General features: G+C 38.5%; 1 protein-coding gene across 1 annotated transcript in view; it reads left to right on the top strand.

Annotated features, from left to right (window-relative positions):
- The first annotated feature begins 1,769 nt into the window (after positions 1-1,769).
- The window catches only part of pde6c (phosphodiesterase 6C, cGMP-specific, cone, alpha prime), a 60,885-nt gene continuing 47,191 nt past the window's right edge, over positions 1,770-15,463 (top strand). The window contains exons 1-4 of the mRNA XM_051923756.1: positions 1,770-2,450; positions 9,441-9,593; positions 9,704-9,793; positions 11,608-11,748. Of these exons, the coding sequence (XP_051779716.1) occupies positions 1,974-2,450; positions 9,441-9,593; positions 9,704-9,793; positions 11,608-11,748 (861 nt within the window). The 5' untranslated portion in view covers positions 1,770-1,973. The remainder of the gene's footprint in view (positions 2,451-9,440; positions 9,594-9,703; positions 9,794-11,607; positions 11,749-15,463) is intronic.

The raw sequence follows: 15,463 nt of genomic DNA, 5'->3' as shown, positions 1-15,463 counted from the left end.
TTGCTTTTTCTAATTAGACAAATATCTGGCTAGAACAAATATTTATTTCCTATAGTGTGATTATTTCTAATATGTTGCAATTAAACATCCTATGAGACTCACAGAGGAGGTACGGCACAACATTGACATGCTAAGAAAATGAACAGCCACTAGAAAAACACAAGTTAACTCCACGATTACTCGGGATAAGCTTAAGTTAGCTCTGACCTGGGACTTTTGATTTATGTACTCAGTGCCAATAACAATACCAAGACTGAACAATATAACAATATTCAAGGCTGAACAAAGAGACGCCAGCCCCAGGCACTGTAAATGTGGCTCCTTGACATCAGCAATAAGCACACTTCACCGATCTTCATTCGGTTTTGATGACTCTGAAAAGGTGCAGAAGTCAAACTTTATGTACAACTGAAAAGTTACAGACATTACTGAACACTGCCTCAAGATGTTTAGCTGCACAAACCTGCAGAAGAAAAAGAGAACGATAAGCAGTGAAGCTGATCCGTGATCCAATATAACAAATGAAAGCACAAATTTCTGGGAGCTCGGCCAATAAACTGTTTGTAACTGAGAATTACTACTGACCTGGTATGTCTAAGCAGCGCTGCCTCAAGCTAAGAACTTCAAATTGCTATTTTAGTTTGCTTAGCAACTGATTACATAAAACACACACACACACACATTTAGAGTGCTTTGAAAAAATTTTCAGCTCTTTGACCTTTTCTCTAATTTTGCTGAACAGTCCTCAGATTTTGTGATATTTATTTCAAAGCATTGAAACTCAAAATTATTTTTAATGGGATATTATTTTATGTTAGCAAAAGATGTTAGATGGGGATGGAGAATCATCTTGAGAGACACCAAGAGAATGGCATCAGGAAGCTTGAAACATCTGAAGTGCAGATATGTTTGCGTTGTAAGATAACAAAAAAGTGAAAGGATGCCTCCGGTATTTTTAATTTAGTAGTTTTTAAACTAAGGCTTTTGAAATTGAAAAGCTTCTTAAGCCCACTTTGGACTCCCTCTTTACCCACCTTCATCTTTATTCATTCAGACTACTTTTCACAAAGATTAAAAGCTCACTAAATCGGTCCTCTGTTGTTCTGATCCACTGGCTGAAAATAGCTGCGGCATCCATTTATCCACTGAGAGAGTCTGGGGAGGGCCGTCCAACACAAATGTCATCGGTTAAAATGAATACACCATTTAATGTGTTGAAAGCAAAATCTGCCAAAATAGACAAGCAATGATTTTGAAGAAATACGTTACTGTATAAAGTAGTTAAGAAATATATGAAAATATACTTTAAAATATAACAAATCTGGAGAAGCAGATAATACACATCCTAGATATATAAAGCAGTGTAATGTGTTTGAAAGTGTTCTTGAAAAGAGAGTTCATGTACGTCATTACTTGCTTGCCTATCTATCTATCTATTGTCTTGATGATAATAAATGGCAATTAATATCCTTTTACATTTGAGATGTTAAAAGTGAGATCACATTTTTTCTGGCAAAAAATGTTCCTATTTCTCAAAAGGATTCTGGTTAAGACCGTAAATTACAAGCTCCTCGTTGCAAAGGGTGCTTCATTAATGTCAGCAGCACTGTAAATACATTTGCTGAGGAAATCATGGCTTCTGTGCATATCACTCCTGGCCCTTGATTGGATTGTCCAAACCAAAATGATCATGGTTGGGATTTGCAGCCTAAGAATGCTCAGGGGTTTAATGTCATGATGTCACAATAATTAGCAGTCACTTGGATCTCTTTAGCTACTAAGCCATTGCCTTCTGTCAGCTCTGAAGGAACAAGTGGACGTTTGTGGACTAAGTCATCGGAACAGCAATGTCCTTTGAAACTATGGAAAACCGGTGAATGATCCAGCTGCCAAGACTGCAGGATAAACCTTGTCAACGTGCTGTATTTCCCGAGTGATGATTATATAAAAATTAAAAATTAAAAAGAAGAAAAATGGGAGAGCTTAAACCAGAATCGGTTGAGATGTACCTAGAGAACAATCCCCAGTTTGCTAAGGAATATTTTGACAAAAAGCTTAGGGTAGAGGTACTGGGGGCAGCCTTCTCAGGCTCCAAGGTGGAACTGAAGGATGCAGCTTCCATAAAGGATGTTTCTCAGGTGGAAGAAGCTACATATGTCTTTGAACTGGTCAGCGAAATCCAGGAATTAAGTAACATGGAAAAGACGATTCACAAAGTGTTGCAGAGAATGGCACTATTATTAAAAGCAGACAGGTGTAGTATGTTCTTGTGCAGGTCTAGAAATGGCACTCCTGAATTAGCAACTACTCTTTTCAATGTCACTTCAACATCCATCTTTGAGGAAAACCTTGTTTCATCCGAATCCGAGATAGTCTTTCCTTTGGACGTGGGAATTGTGGGATGGGTTGCTCATACAAAGAAGACTTTCAACATTCCTGATGTGAAAAAGGTAAGTAGAAACCATGAAAATAAAGGAAAGGGACTGGTCCTTAATATGGTCTGAGGGCATCTTCAGGAGCTCAGTTCCCGGGTATGCCAACTAATTCACTTATTGGACACAAACAGGAGAGAAAAGCAGAGGGCTCTCTGGGGGGAAAAGGCTAAAAGATCTACAGGGAGGGGGAAGCATTTCCATTTGGTCCCTAGCTTGTTGCTGGTCCTTTCTCTGTTCAGAGGAAAGATTTGTGGATAATCCCTCTAAGTTCATAAGGCTGATTACATGAGAAAAGATCAAGGAGGATCAAGATGTCCAGTTCAAATGGCTTCACAAGGCTATGTTGTCCTCGTCACATGGCTGGAGCTCCTCAATTCACCTGCGCCAAAAATACACTTCTCATTACAATAATTACTCCTGCATCTTGAACAGTTGATGCTTGCGTCAGCACCACTAGGTTTTGCTTTATCATTTTAGTTATACTACACTTACAAATACTTACATTTAACCAGACTAATTTTCTAACTTTGTCTTTAATTAATGTCACCATTAATGTAATCTGAATTAAAAATAGACTCTAACTTAAAACACTTTGAGACAACTGAATGAACCTGATTGCATTTCACATGACATTTACTTCATGAAATAGTTTTACTAAAATAAGTCAACATTCAACGCTGAATTTTAAAGTATAATTTAAAAAAAAAAAGTGCATACAAGTCCTAACGATGAATACCTAAAAACTGACAAAATAAATCTGGTGAGAAAGTTATAATTTGTGTTATTTTAATGGGCACATATTATATCGACAAATACAAACTTTGAATATATTGAAATGATAGCATCCCTGTGTCTCTGTGGGACTTTGCAGAGTATCCTGCTTTCAGTCCGACATCAGTTTAGTTACATTGGTGATGGTCTGGGAGTGTACACGGCATTGGACCAGCTCTGGTCTCACACTAACTAGGAAAATAATTGTTATATACGGCAAATGTAATGCACAGCTGTTTACAGATGTATGCTCATTGTATATTTGTTTACAGTAAAGCAACAATCATCAAGTGAATTGAGTATTAAACAGTCTTTTCTTGATATTTTGTTTCACTTATCAAAAAAGTCTAAGTTTGCTTGCAGAAATATTCTATACTTGCTCTTATTTTGTTGTCAGTTTATTAGATACATTTAGAAAAAAACTATGTGGACTGTGAAAGTTTTAGGCCATTTAGAAATATCAAACCAGTTTTTTTATTATCCATTTTCGGCTTACTAAAAGTGAGAATCTTTTTCAGCGACATCAGACACAAGGCAGGAATGAGCACTGGGTGGAATGTTAGTCCTCTCAATCAGTCACACATCACTTAACCAAATGGCAGTACCCCCAAAAAAACATACGGACAAGGCAGGGATGGGACGAAGGCACACAAATTAAAAAACAGCCGCAGTCTCTGCTAATACTGACCAACGGGATCAGTAACTTCATCTAGAATGGCTGCTGCCACAAATCTTTACTAAAGAAATCAGGGGTTTAGTCAGATAGATAGATAGATAGATAGATAGATAGATAGATAGATAGATAGATAGATAGATAGATAGATAGATAGATAGATAGATAGATAGATAGATAGATAGATAGATAGATAGATAGATAGATAGATAGATAGATAGATAGATAGATAGATAGATAGATAGATAGATAGATAGATAGGAAAGGCACTATATATTAGATAGAATGAGATACATATGAAAGGCACTGTATAATAGATAGATAGATAGATAGATAGATAGATAGATAGATAGATAGATAGATAGATAGATAGATAGATAGATAGATAGATATTGTTTTAAAATCTCTTCATTAACTAAAAAATGAAAAATAGTAATATAAGATCACATTCTAACATGTTTTGCAGAATAAATGCATCACCAAAATGTACTTTCATGAAGTTTTACCATTTTTAAAACAAAACTCTCCCCGCCTCACCCCTTGTGAAACATCGGTACTTTTCCAGTCCCTCCTCCTACACAAATTCATTTTGATTTCACATTTTAAAAATAACTTCACAGAGTCCTCCTCCTCTTTGAAGATAACCCCAATTATTAATACTTTAATTACTCTTAAAAATAAAATTTGAGCATTATTACAGCTTAATTCCCCCCCCCCCCCCCCCCACACACACACGGAGCACAAGACACTTTTGACCCCCACACTCTTTCAAAGCCTTAATTTCATTCATTTCTTTGTAAAAAGCAAATTCCAGCTTTATTTGTGATTGGACGTCCATTTTGAACATCAGTAAGACGTCAGTCAGCGTTTCCCCAGACTGCTTGTTGTTTTGGGTTTTCAGGATGGCGAGTTTGGCCTCAGCTAGCACATAATTTAGTAACTGAACTTTATGCTTATTTCTCTTGTGATGTTTAACACCAAAAGCAAAGCAAAACCTTATTAAATTGGAATACTGATTTTGTACATAAATCACAAATAAAGGTGAAAAACCTTTCCATCTAAAGCAACATAAAAAAAGATGAATTATTGTTTCTTTTTCACCACAAAACACACACTTGTCATCATTACTTTTTCAGATTATTTTAAAAAATCAATTGGGAGCAACGACCCTGTGTATTATCCTCCACTGTAAGTCGCCAGTTCTTTTGCTCTCTGGACGTTTATAAAGTTGCCTCCATGCTGGTGCCATATTTTCTATCCCCGGATTTTCTCTCCAAGGTGTATCCACCACAGTATTTAAAGAGGAAAAGTGAATAATCTTTAAACAATAATTATATATTTCCTTATTTGAAAGAGAAGCCACATTTGCAGCAGTTCCCTTATTAAATCGTTAATGGGCAGAACAGAAAGATCAACAGCCGGGCTCACCTTCATGTCCAGCCCGTAGTATCTGTGCAAGACCTGTGGTGACCATCAGAGTCACTAAGCCTTAAATAGTCTTTGGCCTTCCAAGACAAGAAGGACTGGAAACTCCTAACAGACTTCATGTCCAGGACAGGAGCTAACAGGACGGAATTTAGAAAAGATTTCTTTTCTTTATCATAAACCTGTGAAAGAGTGAGGTCTGTGTGTTTATTCAGTAACCTCACAAAACTGTCACTTGTTAAAACAGGACATGAGAACAAAGAATTGAAAATCTAAGATTCATCAACAACCCAGTGTGCTGCAGTAAAATCTATTTTGAAAATAAAGTGCCAAGTTAACAAAGCACCCCTGTAAAATTTTGGCAGCACAGAAAGACCCAAATCCTCCCACCATGAAAAAAAACCTTACTGTCAAGTCCCTCCAAAAAGGCAAATGAGAAAGGAAAATAAAGATCTTTAATAACCTGGAGCCTGAAACCTGTAACTTTCAAAATAACATCAACAAGCCTCTGACCTCCTTCATCCACAGGTAAAAACAGAACACTCTGCTGAATCCAGTGGAGGCCACCCCAAAAAAAAGTCAATCAGTATTCTCTGGATCGTAGCTAAGAGACCCCGAGGATAAAGCCATCACATTAACTTATGCCATACCATAGATGCTACTAAATTATTGATCATGATAACTCGACTCCTGAAAGAAACTTTGGCCACAATCCATTTCCATTTATTTAAAAAGGGCTGTCACCTTATCTAAGAGACCATCCCAATTGCTGTCATCTACCCCACCACGTCCCATCATCATCCCCAGATAGCGGAAACAACACCAGCTTCAGGTGAGATCAGCAGGCAGAGCAGGACAATCTGCCCAGGAGCCGAGGACAAACGTGTTGCTCTTCAGCCAATTCACCTTAGTAGAGTAGATAAGTTTACTCTAGGTTTGTCTCTTTTCTAAACCAAAGAAAAACTTTGTTGGTGCATCCAAATGGTTCAAGGTTTGAAATCTTGATCTTATGAAAGTCCCTGGAGCTCTTAAATTTAGAAGCTCTGCAAGCGGGCGTTTTTTAGTAGTCAATTCAGCAAAAACCTCTTCATTATATCTGTTATTGTAATGTTGTCTACAGTTCAGAGATGTCCTTCTCCCAAGATTCTCTCTGCTGATGGTACTTTCTGGTAACTTGCTCTGTATACTGCTGACAAAACACCTTGATTTTGACTTTAGAGATATCCCACCACTGCCTGAGTGAAGCAAACTTGGGTTTGGTGAGGGTCCATTGATGTCAGAAAAATTTAAAATATTGAATGAATGAGAGCAGCGAGCCATTAAAGTGTCAGAAAGACTTAGAAGGAGGCTTATTAGGAATGACTATTTTTGTACTTATCAAAGATTATCAGACAGGCCTCCTCGAGAGACGTAGACAGTAGTAACCGAAACAGTAAAAATGGTCCAACCAAGCCATTGACACGGAACCATCTTGTCCTTTAACCCAAGTATATTGTTTAGCTAATGGGCACTTACTATGCCAAATATCTACTAAATAAGATCTGTAATGTCCCCATAGACACCAGGTGCGGTTCAGTGCCAGTGCGATCTAATAAAGGATTTTCTGAACAGTTAAAATCCCAGGAGAGACTCAATTGTAGCTACATAATAATTAATGAACTCCAGCTCCTGACCTCCATAACCGACGCATACGACTAGCAGGTGCCCAGCCACCACTTAACTAATGTCTGATTTTATTAAAAAAAAGTATCACTACCCCTGCACCGAGATGATGGCAATGGCCGAGAAGTCAGAGATTTTTGATGCAAAAGATCAAAAACAGCAGCCCCCTTTGCACTCCCCCTACAGCCATTTACATTGACAATATGCAAAGACTGCGTGGGGAAAGCATAAACCGGAAGAACAAACCAAACAAACCACAAAACTGATCAAACAAAACTAAATGGAACCATCATTTCTGATTGATAGCCTTCCACACCTTACTCATGACATTTTTCAGCCTTTTTCAGTCTCTTTCTGGTCTTTCCTTTCTCATGACTCTTTGGACAGACACCAGAAAGAGGTGGAGATTAGCAAAGTGGTCCTCTACTTTTATTCCCTACTTTAACTGTCAATAATCAGAAACATCATGGGCCCCCATGCTTCTGGGGCGCCCAGCCAGTGCCCAAACATTAAGATGGCCCTGATTGCTGGCAGTGCTGCAACAGCCCCTGAGCTGGTACTCCATGGAGGTCCATCCATGTCACTGTCACCCAAATCACTTGCTATGTCGCTCTGGCATCTAAAACGGCTGCTGCTACCCAGACATCTCACCAGACACCAAGGTTTTTATTTCTGGGCCATGATTGCTTGACTTTTCTTTTTTTAGTGGGAACTTTAAAAGACTGCACACACATGCAGATGCTTGTGCGTCTGTCATCAGAAGCCAATACTTCATTTATTTGCAGTGGAGACGGCCAGCGCATCTTCCTCTGAGTGCCCCTTCTCAGTTGCGTCCCCACCGATACCACATTCAGATGTTTTGTTTACTTTTTCCAAAGTGCTATCCATAGGCTTACCTGGCGCACTAATAACAGACACAGAGTCAGACAAACCACCAGCCTCACTCAGCCAGCGCGTCTTCATTCAGTTCAGTCAGCCTCTGCTCTGGTGCCACTTTCAACACTGCGCTGGAGGGCTGATCACTCACAGCACCCAGTTTTGCAACTGCCTCATTCACAACAATCTCACAATCATCCATACTTTCGATTTCCAGTTCACTTTCATACTCAGTTTCTTCCTTCTCTGTCTATACCTCAGCTGATTTCTCCATTTAAGGAGCAAAGCCATCAGGTAACCGGACCGTTTCTACCTTACACATATGCCATATGTCCAGGTCTGCCACTGTTAAACCACTTCATTGTTTCACAGGTATCAAATACTACGTAGTCACTGCCATCAACTCAAAATCAAAGTGTTACATTTAATTCATTGTTCATATTATTTAAAATCATGTAAACTTGTCTCCAAACAACGTGCTTGAGTTCTTGCATTCAGTATCCTAAAGGTATCATGGGAACATCTGACAAAACTTGTCTATAACATTTTAATTCTCCTAACAAAATATTATTTTGACATTTGAAATAATAACTTTTCTCGCTGGCACAATTAAACACCATTAATCACTAATCCCCCTTCAACAAGTTTGTTAGCTAATACCTCCTTCTTAACAAAAACCACAACTGATATACTCATTCGGGAGGCAGAGCATACATTTTTGTAACCCATCACTTTCCCTACCTCCACCACACACGATTCAGCAGACACCTGCGGGTCCAGCAAAAATCTAAACTCCATTTTATTGCAAATGAACCTCAAACTGTTTGGGTGATAAGCCAGATGGTGCGGCTTTAGACGAGGCCATGGCAAAAGACACCAAAGCCGTGCCTTATCGATAATCAGCAGTGATCAATGACTATACAGTGATAATATTAATAAAGAAGTGATAGAAAAAAGGAAAAAAGAGAAAAGACAAACTTACAGACGGATATCCACTTCAGCTTGCTCACATCACCACTCCAGACCACAGTAATTAAATGACAGACAGACAGACAGACAGACAGACAGACAGACAGACAGACAGACAGACAGACAGACAGACAGACAGACAGATAGATAGATAGATAGATAGATAGATAGATAGATAGATAGATAGATAGGACAAAGAGTATAACGACTCTGCCAAAATTTCAAAAAATGACATTTCTCATTAAGGTACTTGATCTTGTTCTTGTGCCATCACTCTGAACAGCCAGGGTTCAAGTTCAAGCAATTTGCAGACTTAATTAGCATACGCACTTTATATGAAAATAAGAAAAATGCAGTGAAAAAGTAATAGCATCGTGACAGTGAATCCTAGCTATTGACTCCACTGAGAACTAGTGCCACTTGCTTTACCTGACCTACATAATGTGTATCAGAAAATGAAAATGGAGTGTAAACACTTAAACACAAGTGGGTATGAGTAAGCGTGTTACTGTATGTATATTCTTTAAATACTTCTACAAAGTGTTTACTTGTTGTTATCATTTGTTCGATTAAAAACAAATCAATACAACCTGATTGGTTTTTTTTTTGCTTTGTTTTTTCTATTCCAGAACACCCATTTTAGTAGCTTTGTTGATGAAAAGACTGGATTTACCACTACTAGCATGCTGGCGACTCCCATTGTACACGGGAAAGAAGTTCTGGCTGTGATCATGGCACTGAATAAGAAGGATGCCCCCGAGTTTACAAAAGCAGACGAGCAGGTAAATCCGGCCTTCTCCAAAGTTCCCCACCGTTTCTCTCTAAAGGCTAGTATGTGGACAGCACTGCCTGACCTTTTTCCCCATTTCTGTTTTGCTCATTTTCATTTCAGCTCTTCATCAAATATCTTGGCTTTGTGGATATAGTGTTAAAGTTTCATCACACAACTTACCTGCATAATGTGGAATCTAGGAAGAGCCAGGTAGGGGGAGATTCTTTGGATTTTACTTGCTAAAATGTGTACTCATTAGCTTCAATGTTACTGTTGGGAGAAATAATAAAAAGTGCCATTTAGCAAAAAAAATGTACTAGAAATTCAGAAACATACTTACATTTCTTTTACTAAGGTAGCAAATACTCTTTTTATAGGAATGACCAAACAGCAATCACAAAGAAAGCAATACTTTTCATTCGAACTGTATATACATGGGCTGATTGCTTGAATCTTCCTTGTGTTTGCGGACCTCACCCAAACCTGCACACCACAGACTCAGTCTGAATGAACTACAATCCAAGTCCTTTAGGGTACCTGCTTCAATTCTGAAATATTATGGCAAAACTCAACGGAATGCAGCAACAACAAATGAACAGTAGATGCTATGTCTTTGTATGAAAAGATATTACATTTTTTCCCATGTTTTTGTTATTTACATAAGCATAATAAAAAATGCAAATTACAATATCTGACACTATTCATGAAAAATAAAACATGTTATCTTCCTTTTGCCTTTTCACTAAAGGTTTCCAGTTATTCAGGTAGCTAGGGATTCTGATTAATGACTTTTTGTGGTCAGTGCACACCAAACTTGCTAATATTGTATTGTGTTACAAAATGCAAAATCATGATGTACTTAATTAGGATTATTTGGCTTTCATCAGCATAAGATTTCTAGGGCAGACTGTCCAGATGTGTCAACATTTATAATAAATACGAAGGAGCCCACACATCAGTCTTCGCCCTTTACTATGACACATCTGAGCAGGCACTGGTCAGGACACAGTCAGCTGAGTCCACCGGTGTCAGGTAAAAAAAAAGTGTTTAAGTTAGGGTTAAACACCCTGGCCACCATCAGTTGGCCAATATTGCTGGTTTTGCAGAAGTACATCATGAAGCCAAATGAACATGCAGAGGGTAAGCTTATAAAAAAGTGTAAATCAATGGAAAGATTTATGAAAATCTCAAAGGCAGTGAAAATCACCAAAACACAATTAAATCAAATTGAAAAATAAGGTTAAATTGTAATGCTGTGTGGATCAGAGCAACTTATGAAGCTCAGCATCTTTCAGGAAAGGCACTTCACTGCTGCAGAGGACTTATGGCCTTCAACAGTTGAGACACGGGAGACGGCAGATGATAACGGTGGCCTACATGTCTACCAAATTGGGGCTTCAAGGAAGAATGGAAAAACAGAAGGAAACAGAAGACTCAGAGTGCAAGAAGAATCCAAGGCCAATGGGCACTTTTGACCTCAAAGTTTAGTGGTTTGTTTAGCTTTACACAACTACCCTAAGTGAAGCAATATGGAGGGGGAAGATGAAAAGGCACTGTGTGGAGGTAAAATGGACGCAATAAAGTGTGCAGAACCCCTGGAGGAAAATGTACCACACTCTGCTAGAATTCTGGGGCTTTGGTGACCTTTCACCTTCCAGTTAGACAGCGGCTGAAAACATACAGCTAAAGCCAAAGAGATCTACCATCTGTGCCTCTGTTAAATATCATCTTCATGGGAAATGTAGCTAGTAGTTGTGTTCCATTTGCAATTCTGAATTAATTCTGAAGTAACTTTAGAATTTTGCTTTCATTTTGGCAATTTAGTTTTTTATGTTGATCAATAGAAAAATCCTAATCAAATAAGAAGATTAAAGATTTCATACTTTTTTCAGCCACTGTGCACAAACCCTATCCACATTTCAACCTTGTATTTATAGAAATGAAAATGTTCCCTCTCTAAATTGTTTATGTTATGAAAGCTTAATAACCAACGGAGTGACTTTCACGTTTCTCCACTTCAACAGGTGCTTCTCTGGTCTGCTAGCAAAGTTTTTGAGGAGCTAACGGATATCGAGCGTCAGTTTCACAAAGCGCTGTACACTGTCCGAGCCTACCTCAACTGTGAACGCTATTCTGTTGGCCTGCTCGATATGACCAAAGAGAAGGTAGGAGTTTGGAAACTTGTACTTTTTTTTCCATTAGTGGAAGAACTAACTGACTAAAAGTCACTCTGTGACTTTGAGCCTACAGGGTCTATTAACAAGAATGGCACTGGAGCCATATTTTGAGATATTTCACTGCTCAGCCTGCCTTGTAATAGAGAAAGAAGTAAAGGGCACGGATAGATGATAACTTTAGCGAGTGACAAAACCATGCAGGACTAGGAGGACAGCCCAATAAATACTGCAGGTGCAGGGAGGCAAAGTTTATCCAGAAAAATGAAAGCCACATGCAGACACCTGTAGGTAAATAATTAGGTGGATAAAGGGGTAAAATAAGTGCCGCAGCATTAGTGTTCTTCTAGTGCATGCTAACAATGTGACAACCCATTATCAGGTCAGGTCAGGTAAGGAAACATGCACACTGGTACGGTGTATTGCCGGACCCACCACATGACAAAAAAGCTCAGGATCCCAGTTGGCAACCCCCCAGACAGACACATGGTCCAGTCCCACCCTCCGCAAATTACCATCTATCTGCCACAGCCAGATGTTACGTGGGTGTCCCATTTGCCTGGTCCAGCCACTCTGGTCCTCAACAATGAGGATCCCGTGAGCCGGATCACCCTCAGGGAACCGCGTCACATGCCGTTATGACTAATGAAATTGTCATGTTGTTTTATAAATCATTTTAGTTATGATGCAGCTAAAAAAAATACAATGGAGCCTAAATAGGCTTATGGTGAGTGAGCTACCCTTCATAGGCCAGACTCCAACTCAAGTAGTATAAAGTTAAATGCACTTCATATTTCATAAACATAAACATTTAAAAAAAAAAAAGCCGTTGGAGAGATAAAAATCTAAGATGAGGTTCCCAGCTAAAATTGTTGGCTGCAACAATTATAGTGTTGTCGGAACTTTTTTGTGCCAATTTGGAGAAAATTGTGCAACGTTCACAATGATGAAAATATATTGTGAATTTTTTTTTCCCCCAAGAAAACTGAAGAAAAAGACGTCAATGTGTTTCACAGCACTTTCTTGAAATATATAAAACCACTTTCATGCTATGCTTCTTGGATGAGGATACACCAGAAGCCTTATGTTGAGTGAAGCAATTTGTATGGATAACTGCGTCAAATTGAGGAATTTGAAGTTAATTCTTCTGTAAGGGTATCATCTTAGTTAGTCTGCCATAGTATTGGGCGTGAAAGAGAAAAATACAGTCATGCCCCGATTTATGGCCGGCTGAGTTGTGGCCATTCATTCTTATGACTGGTCTCATATATTTTTTGACTGTTGGAGGGCCCTATAAAATTTATTTTAATCAGGGCTGCCCCACGTGGCTAATTCTTTTGCATTTGACCCATACTACCTTGCCTTACATGGACTCGAAGATTGGTTTATACCAGCAGTTAAAGTATGCCCTGTATACTTTGTAGCTGACATGCAGCTGAATGGCTGGTCCCAAATGGAGCCATAAGTCAGCATATGACTGTAAGTGAGGTGAAATGACCTCTCAAAGTAGTTTATTTAAAACAGAAAATGATTTGGTAGTTTACATTGCACAGAAAGGGAGTCTTTTTTATTTCAAAATTTGTAATATGCTCTATTTGAGATACCCCAGTCAACAAATTTCCTTCAAGAATAAGTGACCACACCTTAACAAAATTAGTCCTCCAGGATTCAAGTTGTTTCATTCAGACAGTCATGACAAAGAAAATATTTACTTTTGCCACTTTATGTGACCATACCTAAAAGGTGTGTGTTCTAGACCTGCTGTGCATTTTTCATATGCTTCAGTATTTTAGGGCTTAAATGACTGGAGAAGCAAATGAGCATCACATGAAGTGCAGTATGGGAAATGCATTTGTCTCAAAACAGAGAGGGGCAGGCTTGTAGTGAGACAAACAGTGTGGCTCCTTAATGACACAAGCGCAGGCAGTGCAGCCCTCATTTTAGCAGATCCTCTTCATCACCTCACAGAAGCCAAAGCTACATGAACCTGTGGTGAAGGCTCCCTTGACATTTTTCTTTTTGCAAAATAGCAACTGAGTATCACTTAGCAGTTCAATTGCAAGCAATGATGTACATATGAAGTGTGCAGTGATGATGTGTCACTAGATAGATAGATAGATAGATAGATAGATAGATAGATAGATAGATAGATAGATAGATAGATAGATAGATAGATAGATAGATAGATAGATAGATAGATAGATAGATAGATAGATAGATAGATAGATAGATAGATAGATAGATAGATAGATAGATACTTTATTAATCCCAATGGGAAATTCACTAGGAATCTGTAGTGTGGCCACACTTTTGTACCCAGCCCCAGGATAAAAACCATTGTACAGAACTATTACTGCAATGGTGGTTTCATACATTTAAAGATACACCATGCTTCTCGGCCACAACTTGATCTTTCCTTTAAAGAAGACCGATTCATAACATGATACTCAGGTGTCACTTGTCCATAGTGGATTTGTCTTTTTTTTTTTCTTTTCAAAAAAGCTGGCATCATTTTCTGCTGCTGGCTGTACATATTGATTTTGACAGATGCAGGAGACCATGTCCTTCATGTCCCCTACGAAGTTATGCATTTATATAGCAGAAATAAAACCAAGACATGTAGCTGACAGACCCCCTGATGCTGAAACTTTAAAGAATGATTACTGATTGTTAACATAGCTCTCACTAGAGCTATCATTTGCCAACTAGTTAAGAGTGTTTGGGAAACAACAATTGGCTGGGGAGCATTTCCTCCATAAATGAGTCCTTTGTGAGACTTTGTCTTTTCTTTTGGGCCTTTGACATGCAGCAAAGCACAATTCCTCTGTTAAAATCAGTTTGATCTTTTTGGTAAAGTAATAGGGCCCTAATAAAGTGTATGCAGAGAGTTCCATGACCTCTAAATCTGCCACTGATTGCAGCCCTCTTTGAGTATATACAGTATAGTGTCATTTTTGGCTCTTAGTAAAATTAAGTTTGAAAACTCTGATCTATGACAAAGAATATTTTTACAAAGTGATACACCATTGCTACCTGTTTCTTCATTAATCATCTTATCATCCATATCCCCCTCCATATAATGCCCTTTAACTGAAAAAAGAATGACTTCCACGATAATTTGACCATTTTATTTCTAGACTAAAAGCATTACAGTACTTGTCCTTTTTAAGGAAAACATTACCTTTTACTTATTTATTTTTGTAATCTTCTCTTAGTTATCTTTGTATGTCTAACAGAACAGTTGATAAGAGGTCTCCTCACTCCATTCTCTGGCATACATTTGTTAAATCACTTCCGGCTCTGCCCTGACCACAAGTGATTTCCAGCCCCCATGAAGATGGCTGAAGCACAGACAGAGGCCTTCAAAAACCTACACAAGAAGCCAAACAAAAAACACATTTGAAGTAGCAGGTAATGAGTAATGAGATAATAATAATAATAATAATAATAGTAATGAGAGACAGGAACATGAAAGTCGAGAATAAAAAGAATACTAAATCCAACCCGTGTTAAATAAGATAGACAATAGGAACTCAAGAAATACAGAAAACTCCACCACCAAGCACTGTAGGAGACAAGATCCCTCTGTAAATGGACACACACACACACACCCCTTTTTGTATTATGAGACTGCCCCAGAATTTATGTTGGTGGGCAACCCAGAGTTAGGGGCCTGACTAAAGGAATATGGCCATAAAAGGTGTGG

The sequence above is a fragment of the Erpetoichthys calabaricus genome, chromosome 2 (assembly GCF_900747795.2).
Source record: "Erpetoichthys calabaricus chromosome 2, fErpCal1.3, whole genome shotgun sequence".
Classification (NCBI taxonomy): domain Eukaryota; kingdom Metazoa; phylum Chordata; class Cladistia; order Polypteriformes; family Polypteridae; genus Erpetoichthys; species Erpetoichthys calabaricus.
Note: the sequence above shows the minus strand (reverse complement) of the source record. Positions and strands in the feature narration are given on the sequence as shown.